General features: G+C 50.5%; 1 protein-coding gene across 2 annotated transcripts; it reads left to right on the top strand.

Annotated features, from left to right (window-relative positions):
• Positions 1-1,395: 1,395 nt before the first annotated feature.
• On the top strand, positions 1,396-16,409 carry LOC311522465 (E3 ubiquitin-protein ligase TRIM58-like). Of its 2 annotated transcripts, none has more exons than XM_084631836.1 (7): positions 1,396-1,473; positions 3,589-4,039; positions 4,999-5,094; positions 13,800-14,030; positions 14,371-14,393; positions 14,480-14,592; positions 15,813-16,409. In XM_084631836.1, exons 2-7 carry the CDS (start codon positions 3,611-3,613, stop codon positions 16,340-16,342), a joined length of 1,422 nt encoding a protein of 473 aa, XP_084487962.1. In that variant the 5' UTR covers positions 1,396-1,473; positions 3,589-3,610; the 3' UTR covers positions 16,343-16,409. The 2 variants fall into 2 exon arrangements, with proteins under 2 accessions (XP_084487962.1, XP_084487963.1); XM_084631837.1 differs by having other exon boundaries at positions 1,416-1,473; positions 3,722-4,039.
• The last annotated feature ends 1,084 nt before the right edge of the window (positions 16,410-17,493 follow it).

Genomic DNA, 17,493 nt, shown 5'->3' with positions numbered 1-17,493 from the left:
GAGAGGGCATCCAAACCGAGTGGCATTGCGTCCTGGCACAGGAGGTCACAGTGCTGTCCAGGTTTTGCCCAGCTGCCCCTCGTTCACGACACAGCCCCAGCCCCACAGGATGGGAGCCACCGCTGCAGGATGAGCGCAGAACAGGCTTGCTCTCAAGCCACCCCTCCTCTGGGGCCTCCCTTCAGAGTTCTTCCTATCTCCCCAAAAACCTTTGTGCAGCCCTTGTTTCTAGCTCTCCTGGTTGGGGAGAAAAGCTTGGAAACATGACCTGAGTGTGGAAGCCTCAACACTCAGAAACCATAGGCCACAGAAACACCCCACACTTCTTGTTTTTAAGATAATTGCATAATTTGGTGGGGGGCCTGAACGCCTGATTGTTCAGTGTTGGGACTGGCCAGGCCGCCAAAAGGTCCTTGAAAACTGATTTGTCTCTGTGGAACCCCATTCCTTTCTCCTAGAATATCCAGAATGTTCTTTCCTACAGGGGACAGGATTTTCCACTACATACTCAGACTGTGAACGCTTTGGGACAGACACCTGCTCTTTGTGTTTGTAGTGAGCCTAGCCCTGAACCACACCTACGGCCTCTAAACCTACTGCAATACCAATAAATATTAATAATAAGACAAGGACTGGCTGGAAAATACCAATTTTTTTCACAAGAAATTAAAAAAAAAGTCAAAATTTCCAGCCATTCCCTCCCCTTTCCGCCCAGTTTTTCAATGCAAACCCCCAAACCTTTTCATTTTTGGAAACCACATTGTGTCGGGTTTTTTTATTTGAAACTGAATATCAAAAAATTTTATCCAACAGTCTTATTACTGGGCACTGAAATTTTCTACCTTTAAAAAAAAATTACTGAAAACTGAAGAGACTTTCCATTTCAAACAGCAATTAATTAACTAGTTTAAAAATCAGTTTTCATTAAAATTTTTTATTACAAATTCCAGTTTTGGGGTATCTGGCCCCATTGATGCCAATGGAGCTATGGATGATTGACACCAGCTGGGGATTTGGCCTCATTGGTTCCAAAGGAGTGATGGCCAATTCACACCCAGTCGGCATCTGGCCCACTGACATCAATAGCGCTACAGCTGATCTGGCCCATTGGCTCCAGTGGAATAACAGCTGATTCACACCAGCAAGGGTTGTGGTTGTGTCTTGGCACTAATAATCCCCGTTCAGGGAGACACCCTCTGCCCTTCTTGGTGCCTGCTGCCCCATGCCCCCTCCTCCTGCACAATCTGCCCGCTCCTGCTTGCCAGTTTTGGTTGGACGTATTCCTGGAGGTTAAATCATACGACATGATTTTTAATAATGCCTGGAGGCTCCAGCAGCCCTAACCGGGAACGCCCTCTGCACAGAAAGTGGCAGGAAGGACAAAGTTCACTTTGCTGGCTTCACCTTGTGCTGGGAGCTTTTGCCATGAGCTTGGAGCTCTGACCTGAGCACATGGCCCAGGCTTTTGGGGAGGTAAAGAATTCCATTTCTCCTCCTTGCCCTTCTCTTTCTGTCTGCCTTATTCCTGTCTTCCACCCTTCCCCCTGCCACGGTCAGTCTTCCCCACATTATTTCTGTCTCCCGCCCCAGCTTGTCCCTTTTGTGCTGGTGGGCCCCCCTTGCTGGTCACTGTATGTGACAGGTGCGGTCCCCTGCTGGGCCTAATGCACAGCAGATGTGAGCCTGTTACAACCTCAGCTCCAAACTCTGGCCCCTTTGCTCTAGCTGGGGAGGTTGGTGTTTTTAGTTCGGCACAGTCCTGCTCCTTCCCCCCCGCCCCCAAGCCAGACAAGATGGCCGCGGTTGTGCTTGTTGTCCTAGCAGGTAGGGGAATGATCCTGTATTCTCTGTGGGCACTGCCCCATCCAGCCCCATGGCTGTATGAGCTGTGTCAGAGGAAGACGGCACTGCTGACTTGAGGAAGGACCCCATAAATCAGGAGACCTCAAAAAAAATAATTAGTCTATTTGTCCTCTAGGGTCAGTGCCATGTAGGGTCATCATGTTTCTGTCAGCTGACTCTTAAACTCTTAAAAACGCAACCGGAGATTCCCCCATAATCCGGGGAGTGCAAGAGTCAGGGTTTGAAAAAAAGCATTCAATCTTGTGACAGCTGGCAGTGCTGGGAAAGGGCAAGTGCCGTAGCTGGCATCTTGCCCAACCACAGCAGCCTGCAGAGCCAAAAGCATGAGTCTGTTGCACTCCTGTTGGGAGGGGAATGATGGTCCAGTGGTTTGGGTGCTGCTATCTTGGGACCCGCTGACTTGGGTTCAATTCTTGCTCTGCTACAGGTCCCTCGGGTGGTCTTGAGCAAGTCGGTGAACTGTTCTGGGGGTAACAGCTGTGCCTTGCCTCACGGGGGGCTGTGAATATCACTACAATGCTGTTTTATAGATTTTAAGGCCAGAAAGAACCATTAGATCATCTAGTCTGACCTCCTGCATAACCTAGCCCAGAGAATCTCACCCAGTTACCCCGGTATTGAGCCCAATCACTTAGATTAGACTAAAGCATTTCAGTCTTCGGGAGATTAAATAGCTGAGTGTCCCAGGCAGAGAACAGTTGAGACCAAGGGGCCCCTGAGGCCCCTGCAATGGCAGGGAATTGATTAGGTGAGAAATGCCCATGTGGTCTTGGCAGGTGATTCATGTTGCAGAGGAAAGTGAAAACCCCCAAGATCCCTGCTAATCTGACCTGGGGAACAGTCCTTCCTGCGCATGGGAGCAAGATCCACCAGCCACATAGCTAGAAAGCATTCTTCAGACAGCCTCCGACCACTAGTCTGTCCTGTCTCCAGCTATGGACAATCCCTGATGCTTCAGAGAAAGGGGGATGGAGAGGAAATGAAGAATACATCTGGCCAAACTGTGCATGGAGACAAATAATTCCTTCCTGACCTCCTCAGTGGCTGTAACCCTGAAGCATGATATTTGATTACAGCCATTGTCTTAGTGCAGAGCTGTATGTGTTGTGAGCATGTTGAGGGCAGTGCAGGCAATCCTGTTCTCCCCATGGGCCATGAAGGACTGGGATTAGCACAGGGACTCATAAAGATAGTGAGGCAGCCGACACTCTGGTGATGGGGTCCATATAGCTAGAGCTAAAGTGGCTGGGCTGTAATAGACTAATGCCTTGCACTGACTGGTGGGTTACACATGCAGGATAACACACCTTCAGAGGAAGTTTCCTCTCCCTAGGTAGAATTTGGGTCTCTATAAACCAAGTTTGAGTGGATCCCTAAAATAGCTCTTGGGTTTGTGTGGTGTATTGAGGACTGTGTTTTCATTGCAAGCTATCACTTTAAGAATGTTTTTTTTCCTGATCCTGTTTGCAGACTAAGGGGCTCTAGAGGGGAGTGTGTGATCAGTCAGTCTGCAGCCAGCCAGCCAAGAGCAAGGTGGATGAATTGGGCCTCACTGCCTTAGGGAGCAGCCTGCTTTGTCTCTCTCTGTTTTGGGATTCTTGAGGAGTGTTATTCTGAATTCTAGGAATTAAAGTAGCATCACGTTGCAACCTTCCAGCAAGAGAGTTTTATGTTTTTATCTCATTTCTGTGAGTGTGCCATGAACATAAGCACTCTGTTTTACAGGGCGTTGCCATATAGCGGCATCATGGCCTCAGCAAACCCTGTGGAGAGACTGAAGGGTGAGGCCTTGTGCCCCATCTGCCTGGAGTGCTTCACTGAGCCAGTGAGCATTGACTGTGGGCATAACTTCTGCCAGGTCTGCATCAGCCGATACTGTGAGGCATGTGAGAAGGAAAGCCCTTGTCGCCCCGTCCAGTGCCCCGTCTGCAAAGAGAAATTCAAGAAGGACAACTTCCGGCCCAATTGGCAGCTGGCCAACATGTTAAAGACCATCCTGGAGCTGAGGGCCATGAGGGGAGAGGAGTGGGCAGGGCCGTTCTGCCAGCATCACCAAGAGCAGCTCAAGTTGTTCTGCGAGGAGGACGGGAAGGCCATCTGCGTGGTGTGCCGGGAGTCCCAAGAGCACCGAGAACACAGGGTGGCACCCATGGAGGAGGCTGCCCAAACATACAGGGTGAGAGTCTGCTGGGTGCAGGGGCTCCTGGGTGCTAATCTGCTGGGGAGCTGGGTGCTAATCACAGGTGCAGCTGGGGGCGCCTCTCCACTGCTGAAAGTTTAGGTGGGGCTACAAGTCTTTTCTTGTGTTTGAGAAAACGCTTTTTCCTCAGCGGGTTGGGCTGCTTGTCCATGCCCAGGGCAGGCCCCCAGGAGGCCGGGTTCAGTTCCCAGCTCTGACACAAATAGACCAAGCAATGGCTTTAGGGTTTCTTCACTGCAACCGAGGGAACTTTTCAGGGAAAAACATGAATATTTTTCACAACATCGTCCATGCTGAAAAAAACAACAACATTTTTCTTTGTGGGGGAGGGGAACTTCTAAGCAAATCTATGGACAGGCTTCATTTATAGGGAGCCTGTGTGTGGCTAATAGGCTCACTTTACTGGTACAAAGGGACACCCCTGGTGACTGATCCCAGGCAGGAGCGGTGGAAGAGCCTTAAAAGTGAGGGGGCCCAGAGGCTCCCGAACTGTGGCCCCGCCTCCATGTGGGCCATTCCCCCGAGGCCCCGCCCCTACACCGCCCATTCCCCCGAGGCCCCTTCCCCGCACCACCTCTTCCTCCAAGGCCCCGCTCCTGCATCACCTTCCCTCAAGACCCCACCCACCACACACTCCTCTCTGTCCCTTCTCCATCACTTGTTCTTATGGCCAGTAAAGATTGGGGGAGCCATGGCCCCCTGACCTCCCCTGTTCCAGCGCCCTTGATCTCAGACCTCTGGATCTTCAACCACACACCGTTCCTGTTTGAGCTTGCAGACCAGGGGGCATTAGCTGAGATGCAGTAGCAGCCTTACAACCCCCTCTACATGGTCAGGTCACAGGTCTGGTGGAAGCCAGAAGTGGTCAGCACCTCAGTGGCAGGTGCACGGCCCTCCCGGATGCCCTCCTGACCTGTGCTGCTCTTCCCCCTCAGACCAAAGTCCAGCAAGCCCTGACTCAGCTCAGGAAGGAGATGGAAGCTGCCAAGTGGCTGGAGGCCAAGGAGAACAGGAAGATCAAGGAATGGCAGGTGAGTGTCTCCCTGGTGGGAAGGTAGATCCACTCCAGTTCAACCACAACCTATTGAGGCCTCGCTCTTGGTCGCCTTGTGTGGGTGCCGCGCTCGGTGCGACAGGGCCCAGCTGCTACCATGATACGAATTAATAATAATAGCAAGGTATTAACGGGCGCCTCCTTCTGTATTTAGTGATGACCCTGGCTCAGGGATCTGTGGGGACTGAACCCAGGGCACCAAAGCATCCCCTTCTAAAAGATTAAGTTTATTAGTGCAACGACTGTAGATGTCTAAGCCAGCAGGGCCGGCCTCCTGCCTAACCCAGGCCAGAGAATCTCCCACAGCAATTCCTGCCTCTGGTCCAATAGCTCCTGGCTGAGCTAGAGCGGAGCTTTGAGACAGAGACGCTCCCTCTCCGCTGACAGACTCCCAGGGATGGAGCAGACACTACTAGACGCATACATGTGCTGTAGCTGCTGTGGGGATCCGGGAGCACATTAGCACAGACGTAGGGGAGCATGGCTGTCACGGCTCAGGGACACTGCTCCTCTGTCCCCCTGTGCTCTCTGAGGACACCCTGCTCTGGCTGTGAGCCAGTGGGGTGGAATCCTGAGATTCTGCCACTCTCAGACCGGGTCCTGCCCCGCAGTCCCCGGTGTATCATGCACGTGTGGGCTCTCCCTTGGGGAGCGCCCAACCCACGGTCCATTCAGTAGCCAGACTTCTTATAGCAATAGCGGTGTGTCTGTAACCATCTGGACAAAGCACTTCAGAGAGAAGGACCCTGACTCATCAAAAGGTCTCCACGTAGATTTGCTTTACCTGGAATCCTGCCAACTTTCCCCAGTCTAGTTCTCCTTAGCTCTCAAAAACCTTTCCCTCTCCCTTGAGGGTGTGAGCCTCTTTGAGCCCCCCACTCCCAAAGGGACCGAGTCATCCCTGGGCAAACTTGTCTAGCAGGGTGTGAAGGCTGAATCCCCACTCTGGCACTTCGAGTGCAGAAGGTGGGGGCCTGCAAGGATTCTAAAAATTAATACTGGCCACTCCAGGCTGGTATTAAACTCCCAAGGTTACAGCTTCTCTCTGATCTTGGATGGGTAGATGCTGCCACCATCCAAGTGCAAAAAACCCCTTGGGAACCAGGAAGGGGCACTTGGGAATTCCTCCCTGTGGGGTACCCTCAAGCCCTTTCACCCCCCTCCAGGGAAGAGCTGAGAAAGAAAAAGGAAATCAGCTGTTGCCACCAGCTAATTAAACAACATCTGCACAAACCTCGTAGGACACAAAAACACAGTCCTGTTCTTAAAAAAGGTAAATTTTATTAAAAACAAAAAGTAAGAAAATACACCTGGAACTTAGGCTATTGCTAGATTTTAAAAGAGCAAATATAATAATTAAGCATCAAGAATGGTTTTCCTGAGGTCCAGTTTAATGGTTACAAGCAAAACAAAAGCAATTGGGGGTTAGCACAGAGGAGTCCACAAGCCAATAAGAAATAAAAGAAATAACCCTAATCACGTCTTTCCAGACATTCCCTGATCTACTTACATATCTGGGGTTTCAGATAAGTAATTCCTAGGTATGATTTGATGATTTTTCATACCTGGTTTAGCTTCTTACAGCATTGCTGCTCTGTGTCTCCTCTCTCCGGAGAACAACAACAGACAGACAAAGGGAAAGTTTTATTCCCAATTTTAAAAAGTTCCAACCCTCCCATTGGCTCTTTTGGTCAGGTGCCCACTCCCTTCCTTTTACCTATGGGCTTTTTTAACCCTTTACAGGTAAAGCCAGTAGAGAACAGCTACTAACAGGGATTTTGTAGCTAACTATCTGGCTGGGTGTCCATAAAAGGGAGCTACCCTCCCCACCCTTCATTTATCACACGCCCCCCAAATCACAGACAGTGCTGGCCAACGTGGTTCAGGTCAGGTCCACACCGGCTGGGATTTCTTCCTGGAGGTTTAGGAAACAGAGTTAATAAGATACATGCACCTTTAATTTGACTAATAATTTCATGAAGAACTAAGCCGTATTTTTTACATTTCAAGGACTACAATGACTTACAGGGACCTTTTTACCCGGCTGATTCTGGGCAACCTTTCTGGGAGAGTGCATCAGCCACTTTGTTAGAGGCTCGTGAAATGTTGTTGTATTTCAAAATCAAAGTCTTGAAGAGCTAAACTCCACCGAAGAAGTTTTTTTGTTAGTTTCTTTGACTGCGTGAAGCCACTTTAGTGCATCATGGTCAGTCTTCAGGTGGAAACGCCATCCCCAAATGTATGGGTGTAGCTTCTCCAGAGCATACACAATGGTGTAACATTCTTTTTCTGAGACTGAGCAGTGGCTTCCCCTCTCAGAAGGTTTTTGCTGAGAAACACGACAGGATGGAATTGTTGATCTGGTCCTTCCTGCATTAAAACCACTCCCACACCACACTCGGATGCATCTGTGGTTATGACAAACGGTTGGTCAAAGTCTGGGGCCCTTAGTACAGGGTCAGACGTAAGGGCCGCTTTAAGCTGGTTAAAGGCTTTTTGACACTTCTCAGACCTCTGAACTGCATTTGGCTGTTTTTTCCTGATTAGGACTGTCAGTGGGGTGACAATTTGGCTGTAGTGTGGTACAAATCGTTGGTAATACCCGGCCAAGCCCAAGAAGGATTGGACCTGTTTCTTTGACTTAGGGACAGGCCACTTTTGGATAGCATTTACTTTAGCCTGTAGGGGGTTGACAGTTCCTTGACCCACCTGGCGTCCAAGGTACGTTACCCTGTTTAGGCCTATTTGACATTTTTTGGCCTTAACGATTAATCCTGCCTCCCTTAAGTGCTGGAAGACAGCTTGGAGGTGTTCCAGGTGTTCTGCCCATGAATCTGAGAATATAGCCATATCGTCAAGGTAGGTGATTGCAAATTCCCCAAATCCAGCCAGAAGGTTATCTACCAGTCTCTGGAGGGTGGTGGGTGCATTTCGCAGTCCAAAAGGGAGCACATTAAATTCATACAGCCCTACATGGGTAATGAAGGCTGACCTTTCCTTGGCGGGGTCATCTAGTGGCACTTGCCAGTGCCCCTTAGTTAAGTCTAAGGTGGAGATGAACTGGGCACGTCCCAGTTTCTCCAGTAGCTCATCTGTATGTGGCATTGGATAGTTCTCTGGGCGAGTTACAACATTTAGTTTACGGTGGTCCACGCAAAACTGGATTTTCCCATTGGGTTTGGGAACCAGAACCACTGGAGAGGCCCATGCACTCTCAGAGGGGTGGATTACACCCATCTGTAACATGTCCTTGATCTCTCTTTCTATTGCGGTTTTGGCTTGAGGAGACACCCGGTAGGGTTGGTCTCTAATTGGGCGAGCATCACCTGTGTCAATGGAGTGGTACGCCTGTTCAGTCCGTCCTGGGGTGGCTGAAAACATTGGTGCGAAGCTGCTGTACAGCTCCTGGATCTGCTGTTGTTGCTTACGCCCATGGGTCATGGAAAGGCTCACCTCTTCCATGCCACCATTGTTTTTTCCTTCATAGTAGACTCCTTCAGGACACTCAGCGTCGTCTCTCTGCTGGGCTGTAAACTGGAGAACCTTGATTTCTTGGGAATAAAAGGGCTTTAGAGAATTAAGATGGTATACTTTAGGTTTTAGGGTAGGGTCTGGGAACACTATGAGGTAATTAACAGCTCCCGGGCGCTCTCGGACCATAAATGGCGCCTCCCACGATGCTTCCATCTTATTGGCCTGGAGTGCTTTCAGGACCATGACTTGGTCACCTACTCTGAAGCAACGCTCTCTGGCATGTTTATCATACCAGGCCTTTTGCTCTTGCTGAACATCCTGCAGGTTTTCTTGAGCAAGAGCTAGAGTCTTTGAGGGTGTTTTGCAGGTTGGTTACAAAGTCCAAAATGTTAGTTCCTGGAGAAGATGTAACCCCCTCCCATTGCTGCTTCACCAATTGTAATGGCCTCTTAACTTTGTGGCCATAAATGAGTTCAAAGGGTGAAAATCCCAAACTGGGATGTGGTCCATCCCTGTAGGCAAAGAGCAACTGGGTCCCAATCATTGGAGTGCTCATTCATGAATTTATGTATCATGGCCCCCAAAGTCCCATTAAACTTTTCCACTAGGCCATTCGTTTGATGGTGGTAAGGAGTGGCAACCAAGTGGTTCACCCCATGAGCTTCCCAAAGACGTTTCATGGTCCTTGCCAGGAATTTTGTCCCCAAATCTGTAAGGATGTCGGAGGGCCAACCTACCCTGGCAAAAATGTCTGCCAATGCCTGGCTCATGCTTTTAGCCCTGGTATTGCTTAGAGCTACTGCTTCCCGCCATTGGGTGGCAAAATCCATGAAGGTCAGTATGTACAGTTTTCCTCTGGGTGTCTTCTTAGGGAAAGGACTCAGAATATCCACAGCTACTCGCTGAAATGGAACCTCAGTTATGGGGAGTGGCTGGAGAGGGGCCTTGACCTGGTCTTGGGGTTTTTCCACCCTCTGGCACACCTCACAAGGCTGGACATAGGTAGAAACGTCCTTGTCCATCCCCTCACAATGGAATGACTTCCCCAAACGGTCCTTGGTCCTGTTCATACCAGCATGGCCATTAGGATGATTGTGGGCTAAGCTCAAGAGCTTTACCCTATACTTAGTTGGAACTACCAACTGTCTCTGAGGATACCAGTCCTCCTTGTGCCCACCAGAAAGGGTCTCCTTGTATAAGAGTCCTCCTTCTACAACAAACCTGGACCGATTAGAAGAGCTGAGAGGTGGTGGGTCACTCTGTGCTGCTGTCCAAGCTCCCTTGAGTCTCTCATCTGCTTCCTGCTCTGTCTGGAACTGCTCGCTTGATGCTGGAGACATCAGTTCCTCACTGGATTCTGGACCTGGGCTTGGTCCCACTGGAAGCGATGCATGTGATGCGGGTGTCTCCGTTGACTGTGAACCGCTCTCCGCTGGTGCACTGGGTTGTATTTCAGGCTCCGGTTGAGCTTCTTGCGATGGTTGAGCTGCTGCTGCAGGTGCAGGCTCTCTGGCGCCCTTTGGTGCTGGCTCCCCTGACTCTGGTGGGGTTGCAAGCACGGGCTCTGGTGCTGAGGGCTCTGCCACTTCTGATTCTTGGGTTGGTTCTGGCTGGGTCCCAGGAACTGGATCTACAACCGCTGCCATAGACTCTGGTCTGCTGGGTCCCTGTAGGATGCTTAGGAATGGAGTTAGGTGTGGAGGCCAGTTTAGCCTCACATGGTTGGCTAAGTCTTCTCCCAGCAGCATGGGAATGGGATAATCGTCATAGACTGCAAAGGTCCATATTCCTGACCAGCCCTTGTACTGGACAGGCAACTTGGCTGTAAACAAGTTAAAAGAGTTGGCCTTAAAGGATTCCACTGTCACTTGGGCCTCTGGGTCAATGAATTTGGGGTCCATCAGGGATTGGTGGATAGTGGACACCTGTGCTCCAGTGTCTCTCCACGCAGTAATCTTCCTCCTGCCCACACTCACAGTTTCCCTTCACTCTGGGGGTATTTGCGAGGCATCTGGGCCTGAAGGCTCTCATTGGGACCCCAGGATGATGAGTTGCTGCTGGCTGGTGCTCTTGGGGCAGTTGGCCTTCACATGCCCCAGCTCATTACATTTAAAGCATCACCCAGCTGACTGTGGGCTGGGGTGAGGTGGGTGGTTGGAGAGTGGAATGGTGGGACAAGAGGGCATCTGGCATCTCCCTGGCTGTGTGGAGGGCTCCTCCTTGTGAGGTGGGGCCTTAGGCAGACTCCAATGGTGGGGTGTTGTCTCGGGTTGCCCCTTCTGGTATCCGCACCAACTGCTACCTCCCCAACCTCGATTACAGTTTTGGGCTTCCCATCTAGGATGTAACTTTCTATTTCCTCAGGAGCACCTTCTAAGAACTCCTCCATTTGCATTAGGAGAGACTTAAAACCAGAGATTTAACGCTTGCTCCTGATATCCAGGCATCCCAATGTTTCACAATGTGGTAGGCATGTCGGGTAAATGCCACATCTGGTTTCCACCTTAGGGCTCTGAACCGCCGACGGGCATGCTCGGGTGTTAGCCCCATCCCAATTCTGGCCTTGTGTTTAAAAAGTTCTTACTTGTTCATGTGTTCTTTAGGCATTTCAGCTGCCACCTCTGCTAAGGGTCCACTGAGTTGCGGCCTCAGCTCCACCATATACTGGTCTATAGGGATGTTGTACCCAAGGCAGGCCCTTTCAAAATTTTCTAAGAAGGCCTCTGTATCATCACCTACCTTGTAGGTGGGGAATTTTTTGGAATGGGGAGCGGTACTTGGAGAAGGATTGTTAGGGCTACCTGATTGATCCAGCGTAGCTTTTTCCAGCTCTAAGCGCTTCAGCTCCATTTCCACCACCAAGCGCTTCGCCTCTCTCCTCCCCTCCGCTTCCACCTCCAATCACTTTGTCTCCACCTCCACTTCCGAGCTCTTCGTCTACGCTTCCACCTCCTGTCCTCTGCTTTCAAGCGCTTCATCTCTAGGAAGAAATTCCTTTCTGCCTCAATTAGAACTCGGCCTGAGTTAAGGGCATCCCTCCATCCTGGCACTGGGATCTTGGTTGGGGGATGGCTGACCCTTCCCTCCTGGGAAGTCTTTGTTCCCCCATCCCCTCCCAGAATTTCTGTCATGGAGCTGGATGTCTGGGCTTGATCTGGGTCTGTCTTCTCCTTGGCGTGCCACTTTGGGAAGACTGGTTTCTCTAGGATTTCAGTGCCCGACCTCAACCTCATGCACAGGGCTGCCTTACTCTAGCCTAGCTATTCTGATGCCATGAAGCTCGACCAAAAAAAAATAAAAAAATGAAATAAACTGCTTGTTGGACTCCCTGGCTTTGCAGGCTGCTAAAAGGTAAAATGTGTCCTTTAAAAATCCTGAGGTCTGTGCTTCAGGTTCAAAATGATCCCACCGCTCTGCCACCATGTCAAGGCTGATTCCCCACTCTGGCACGTCGAGTGCAGAAGGTGGGGGCCTGCAAGGATTCTTAAAATTAATACTGGCCACTCCAGGCTGGTATTAAACTCCCAAGGTTACAGTTTCTCTCTGACCTTGGATGGGTAGATGCTGCCACCACCCAAGTGCAAAACCCCCTTGGGAACCAGGAAGGGGCACTTGGGAATTCCTCCCTGTGGGGTACCCTCAAGCCCTTTCACCCCCATTCCGGGGAAGAGCTGAGAAAGAAAACAAAGGAAATCAGCTGTTGCCACCAGCTAATTAAACAACATCTGCACAAACCTCGTAGGACACAAAAACACAGTCCTGTTCTTAAAAAAGGTAAATTTTATTAAAAACAAAAAGTAAGAAAATACACCTGGAACTTAGGCTATTGCTAGATTTTAAAAGAGCAAATATAATAATTAAGCATCAAGAATGGTTTTCCTGAGGTCCAGTTTAATGGTTGCAAGCAAAACAAAAGCAGTTGGGGGTTAGCACAGAGGAGTCCACAAGCCAATAAGAAATAAAAGAAATAACCCTAATCACGTCTTTCCAGACATTCCCTGATCTACTTACATATCTGGGGTTTCAGATAAGTAATTCCTAGGTATGATTTGATGATTTTTCATACCTGGTTTAGCTTCTTACAGCATTGCTGCTCTGTGTCTCCTCTCTCCGGAGAACAACAACAGACAGACAAAGGGAAAGTTTTATTCCCAATTTTAAAAAGTTCCAACCCTCCCATTGGCTCTTTTGGTCAGGTGCCCACTCCCTTCCTTTTACCTATGGGCTTTTTTAACCCTTTACAGGTAAAGCCAGTAGAGAACAGCTACTAACAGGGATTTTGCAGCTAACTGTCTGGCTGGGTGTCCATAAATGGGAGCTACCCCTCCTCTTCATTCATCACACAGGGGTCACGCCAGGGCATCAAAACAAATGCATCTTTCATTGTACTTTAAGTGTTTCTGAGAAGCATTTACCTGGATCCATCTCTTCCTTCCCATCTCTCCTTTCCTGATTTTTGATGGGAAATTTCAGAATGAAATGAAGATCTTCTTTACATTCTGAGCCAATGTGAAATTTCCCCTTTGGTTCAAATTATTCAATGGGAGACTTAAAGAGCTGAAACTCTTTAACTTCTCAAGAAGAAGACTGAGATGCGACTTGATGGTGGTGTAGAAGTACCTTCATGGGAGAAAATACTGGCTACTAAAAAACTCTTTGATCTAGCAGAGAATGGCAGAACAAGAGCCGATGGCTGGGAGCGGAAGCCAGACAAATTCAAAGTAGATATAAGGCACAAGTTATTAACACGAGGGGTGATTAACCACTGGAACAAACTCCTAAGGGAAGTGGTGGATGCCTCATCTCTTGATGGCTTTGAATCTAGATGGGCACCTTTCTGGAAAACACTTTGGTCAATCACAAGTTATTGGACTCAGGTCAGGGGTGACTGGGTGAAATTCAATGGCTGGGCTATGCAGGAGGTGAGACTAGAATCTAATGATCCCTTATGGCCTTGGAATCTGTACAGTTATTCAATAAAAAATGCTGGTTTTGTTTCACTTTTTGAAACCTGGATAGTGGAGTGGGGGGGAGGTCAAACAATTTGGAGAAAATTGGGGTGGGAGACACCCCCTTCTCCCCACTTTCTCTGTTATTAAAACCATTTTCAATGAGAAAAGTGTAGGGAAAGATTGGCTGGCTGGTTGGTGTGTAAGTAGCACTTAGTTTTCCCTTAGACCTGTTGGATTTTTTTACTTCTCCCGGCAGGAGAAAGTGCAGGTTCAGCGTCAGATCATCGTGTCAGAGTTCGAGAAGATCCGCCAGTTCCTGACCGAGGAGGAGAAGCTGCTGCTAGAGAAGCTGGCAACAGAAGAGAAGGACTTTGTGCAGAGAGTACAGGCCAACCTAGCTGACCTCTCGGAGCAGAGCTCTGCCCTGGGCAAACTCATCGCAGAGCTGGAGGAGAAGTGCCGGAAATCATCTGTGGAGCTGCTAGAGGTGAGAGTGTGTTGGGTGTGTCAACAGGTGGCTGGGTGGCCAAGGGGGTAAGGTACAGGGCAGTGATGTGGGATGTCTGGGTTTTAATCCCAGCCTGCCTCTGGGTGACTTTTCCTTCTGTGGGCATCAGTTTTCCCATCTGTTAAATGGGGCTAACTGGTAGAATTGGTTGGGAAATGACTTGGGATTTTTCCCTTTGCTGAAAAAGATTTTGTTTTCTTCAAAAATTTGGGCTGGGTGGGAGGGAGGTTGGAAAAAACCCCAAATGGAAAATGTTAGGATTCACTAAACAAGCCTTTTTCACAGCAGACACTGATTCTCCTCCGTTTCTCCTCTGCAGGGTGTGAGGCATTCACTGATCAGGTGGGTGACCATGGTCCATCTCCGTTCCTTTTCTGCTATGGATGGGTGTGCTGGGAGCTGAGATAACAAGGCATTTCTCCCCGTAGCGCTGAAACTATCAAACTGCGGGAGCCAGAAGCCATCCCCACTGAAGTGAAGAATAAATACAAATTCCCTGAGCGTTGCCTAGATATGAAGAAAATGCTACAGAGATTCAAGAGTGAGTGACACCACACGGGATGGAATTTGCTGAGGATCCCCAGGAGAGCAGAAGAATATACACCCCATGTGTGTTTGGGCGGAGGGGTGGGAGGGGGAAGTAAAATGATACTTGGATGCATACACGGGGGAATCTTGAGTAGGAGTAGAGAGGTTATTTTACCTGTGTTTATCACTGGTGCGACTGCAGCTGGAGTCCTGTGTCCACAATTCCAGAACGATGTTGATAAATTGCAGAGGGTTCAGGGAAGAGCCGTGAGAATGGTTGAAGGATTAGAAAATCTGCCTTCTAGTGAGAGACTCAAGGAGCTCAGTCTATTTAGCTTAACAAAGAGAACGTTCAGGGGTGACTTGATCACAGTCTATAAGTACTTACATGGGGAACAAATATTTAATAATAGAGGCCTCTTCAAGCTAGCAGACGAAGGTCTAACAAGATACAGTGGCTGCTAGTTGAAGCTAGGCAAACTCAGACTGTAAATACCGCATGACTTGTTAACAGCGAGAGTGAATAGCTACTGGAATAATTTACCAACAACTGTGGCGAATTCTCCATCACTGGCCATTTTAAATTCAAGTTTGGATTTTTTTTTTCTTTCTAAAAGATCTGCTCTAGTTCAAACAGAAATTAATTCAGGGACGTCTTGTGCTGCTGTGTTACACAGGAGGCCAGGCTAGATTGTCACAGTTATCCCTTCTGGCCTTAGAATCTCGTGCAGGTAGGGAGGGCGTGGTTTGTACATGAGGGGAGGTAGGCCCACAGTGCTGAAGTGGGGAGCCATGATGTGTGGGCATGGGGCCATAGTGAGGGGTAGATCCACAGCATGGGATAAGGCTGCTTTCTGGGAGCCATATTGCAGGGGTAACACCGACAGACCCCGTTCGCCGGTGGGATCAAACCTGTGACCTCTGGAGCTAAATGCATGAGCCGCATGGCTCTTAGCTAAGGCTGTAGAGCAGACTCATTAATCTCTAAGTGGTCTCGGTGCCGCTAGCTAGGGCAGGGGACCACACCCCGGAGGTGTGGCCCTGATACAGAGGCTGCAGCTCCGTTTTGGGGGTAGGACCATGGTGTGGTGTGGGGCTGTATTCTGGGGAGCTGGGCCACAGGGCAGAGGTGCCGCCAGGGCCCATGGGCGGGGCCACGTGGTCCCTGGACCATGGAGTGTTTGGCTGCAGGCCTCAGCAGCACTGGTCTGACTCTCTCATTTCTCCATACAGCGGACGTGACTCTGGACCCCGAGACAGCCCACGCGTGCCTGGAGCTGTCCAAGGACCATCGTGGCGTGCGGCTGGGGGAGCCGCATTGGGCCGTCCCATCCCACCCCAAGCGTTTCGACACGTACCGCTGTGTGCTGGGCGTGGCGGGGCTGCGGACGGGACGGCACTACTGGGAGGTGGAGGTGGAGGCGGGCGACAAGGCCTACTGGACGCTGGGTGTAGCACGGGGCTCGCTGCGCAGGAAGGGCTGGTTCAGCATGGAGCAGGAGGAGGGCATCTGGGCTGTGCGCCTCATCAGGGGCCACTACCACGCCCACACCTGCCCCAAGACCAGCCTGTCCCCGAGCCGCAGCCCCCAGCTCCTGGGCATCTTCCTGGACTGTGACAGCGGGAGCATCACCTTCTATGAGGCCGAGGGCATGGAGCCCATCTTCTCCTTTGCTGCCGGCACCCCCTTCTCCGAGCCACTCTTCCCCTTCTTCTGGCTCATGTGCCCCGGCACCAGACTCAGGGTTCAACCCACGGTGTGAGCGGGGGAAGCAGGCCTGACAGGCTGGGGAATGGCACGGGGGTGGGCAGTGTCCCTGACAGGGCCTCTCGGTGGGACAGTGGCCCCTTCCCCATCACACCAACACCCACCCCAATCGTCCAGTAGCTGGGAACCACTCAAGGCTGTTGGAGTTGGGGGGCTCCCTCACCCTAGCAGCAGCAGGGGTGGGGGGCAGGGAGATGAGGTATGCCAGCCAGCTCCGCTCCCCTTACCCAGCTCTCAGGGCCGGGGGCGGCTGCCTCGGGTAAGCGTGTGTATACACGCTCCCATAGACCTCCCCCCCAGCCCTGTGTACCTCCCTTGCCTACCACCCCCCCTCCCCCACCCAGATCTGAGACGAAGAGGGGCAGAGATGGCAGGGCCGGGCCTGGTTGCTCAGTGGGATGAGCTCACCCGCACTGGTCAGACCTCAGTCTGTGCCCCCTGGTGGGATGGCCTTGCTCCCCCTCTCCCCAGGGAGCTCTCGCTCTGCTGGGTTGGTTTGGTCAGGACCTTTTTTTTAGGATAAACTGAATGTAAAGATGAGGCAGGTTGTCAGTTACTGACCTCTCCACTCCACCCCCGCCAGGTGTGTGCGTACGTCACGCCTACAGCAGCCCCGTGGGGCAGCACCATCTTGTGATTCAAACCCTTAGGAACTAACACGGGAGTTATTCAGAACCCAGAGCTCATCGTCTTCCTAACTAAGGACAGTTTGGGGAGAAACCCACCCTAAATCCCCTGTATTGTCTTCACTGCTGGGTGCTGCATTCCAGGACTTGACTCCAAAACTAGACTGTGGGGCCATCCGGGCAGGGACAATGTCTGGGATCAAAGGAGGGATCCATCAAGAGCCCATTACTATTACTGTGAATCCAACCAGAATTGGGGTCCTGATGTGCAGGGCACTGCACAGACGCTGGCCCTGCCTGAGTCTGGCGAGAGCCTGAGACAATTGCTCTGAGGGGATGGGTTTCATGCACTGTGCCCAGGAGGCTGAATCCTGCTGTCCAAGGGCTCTGATAATCAGGGGTTAAATCTATGTGGCTCAGAGTCTTCTGGGAATTAGAGACCCCTAGAAAAATTTTGATGACATTTGATTTTTCAGTTTTTAGCATTTTTTAAAAACCAACCACCTAGATTTTATGTTTG

Source organism: Lepidochelys olivacea (genome assembly GCF_965140295.1).
Source record: "Lepidochelys olivacea isolate rLepOli2 genome assembly, chromosome: 6".
NCBI classification, from domain to species: Eukaryota; Metazoa; Chordata; order Testudines; family Cheloniidae; genus Lepidochelys; species Lepidochelys olivacea.
The sequence above is the reverse complement of the archived record's forward strand: the minus strand, read 5'-3'. Positions and strand labels throughout refer to the sequence as shown.

Bases quoted from the DNA above. Each gene is read 5' to 3' on its own strand.
- LOC311522465 (XM_084631836.1), top strand. From the start codon at position 3,611: ATGGCCTCAGCAAACCCTGTGGAGAGACTGAAGGGTGAGGCCTTGTGC. The intron at 4,040-4,998 runs GTGAGAGTCTGC...CTTCCCCCTCAG, and splicing joins AGGCTGCCCAAACATACAGG to ACCAAAGTCCAGCAAGCCCT. The intron at 14,394-14,479 runs GTGGGTGACCAT...TTCTCCCCGTAG, and splicing joins GTGAGGCATTCACTGATCAG to CGCTGAAACTATCAAACTGC.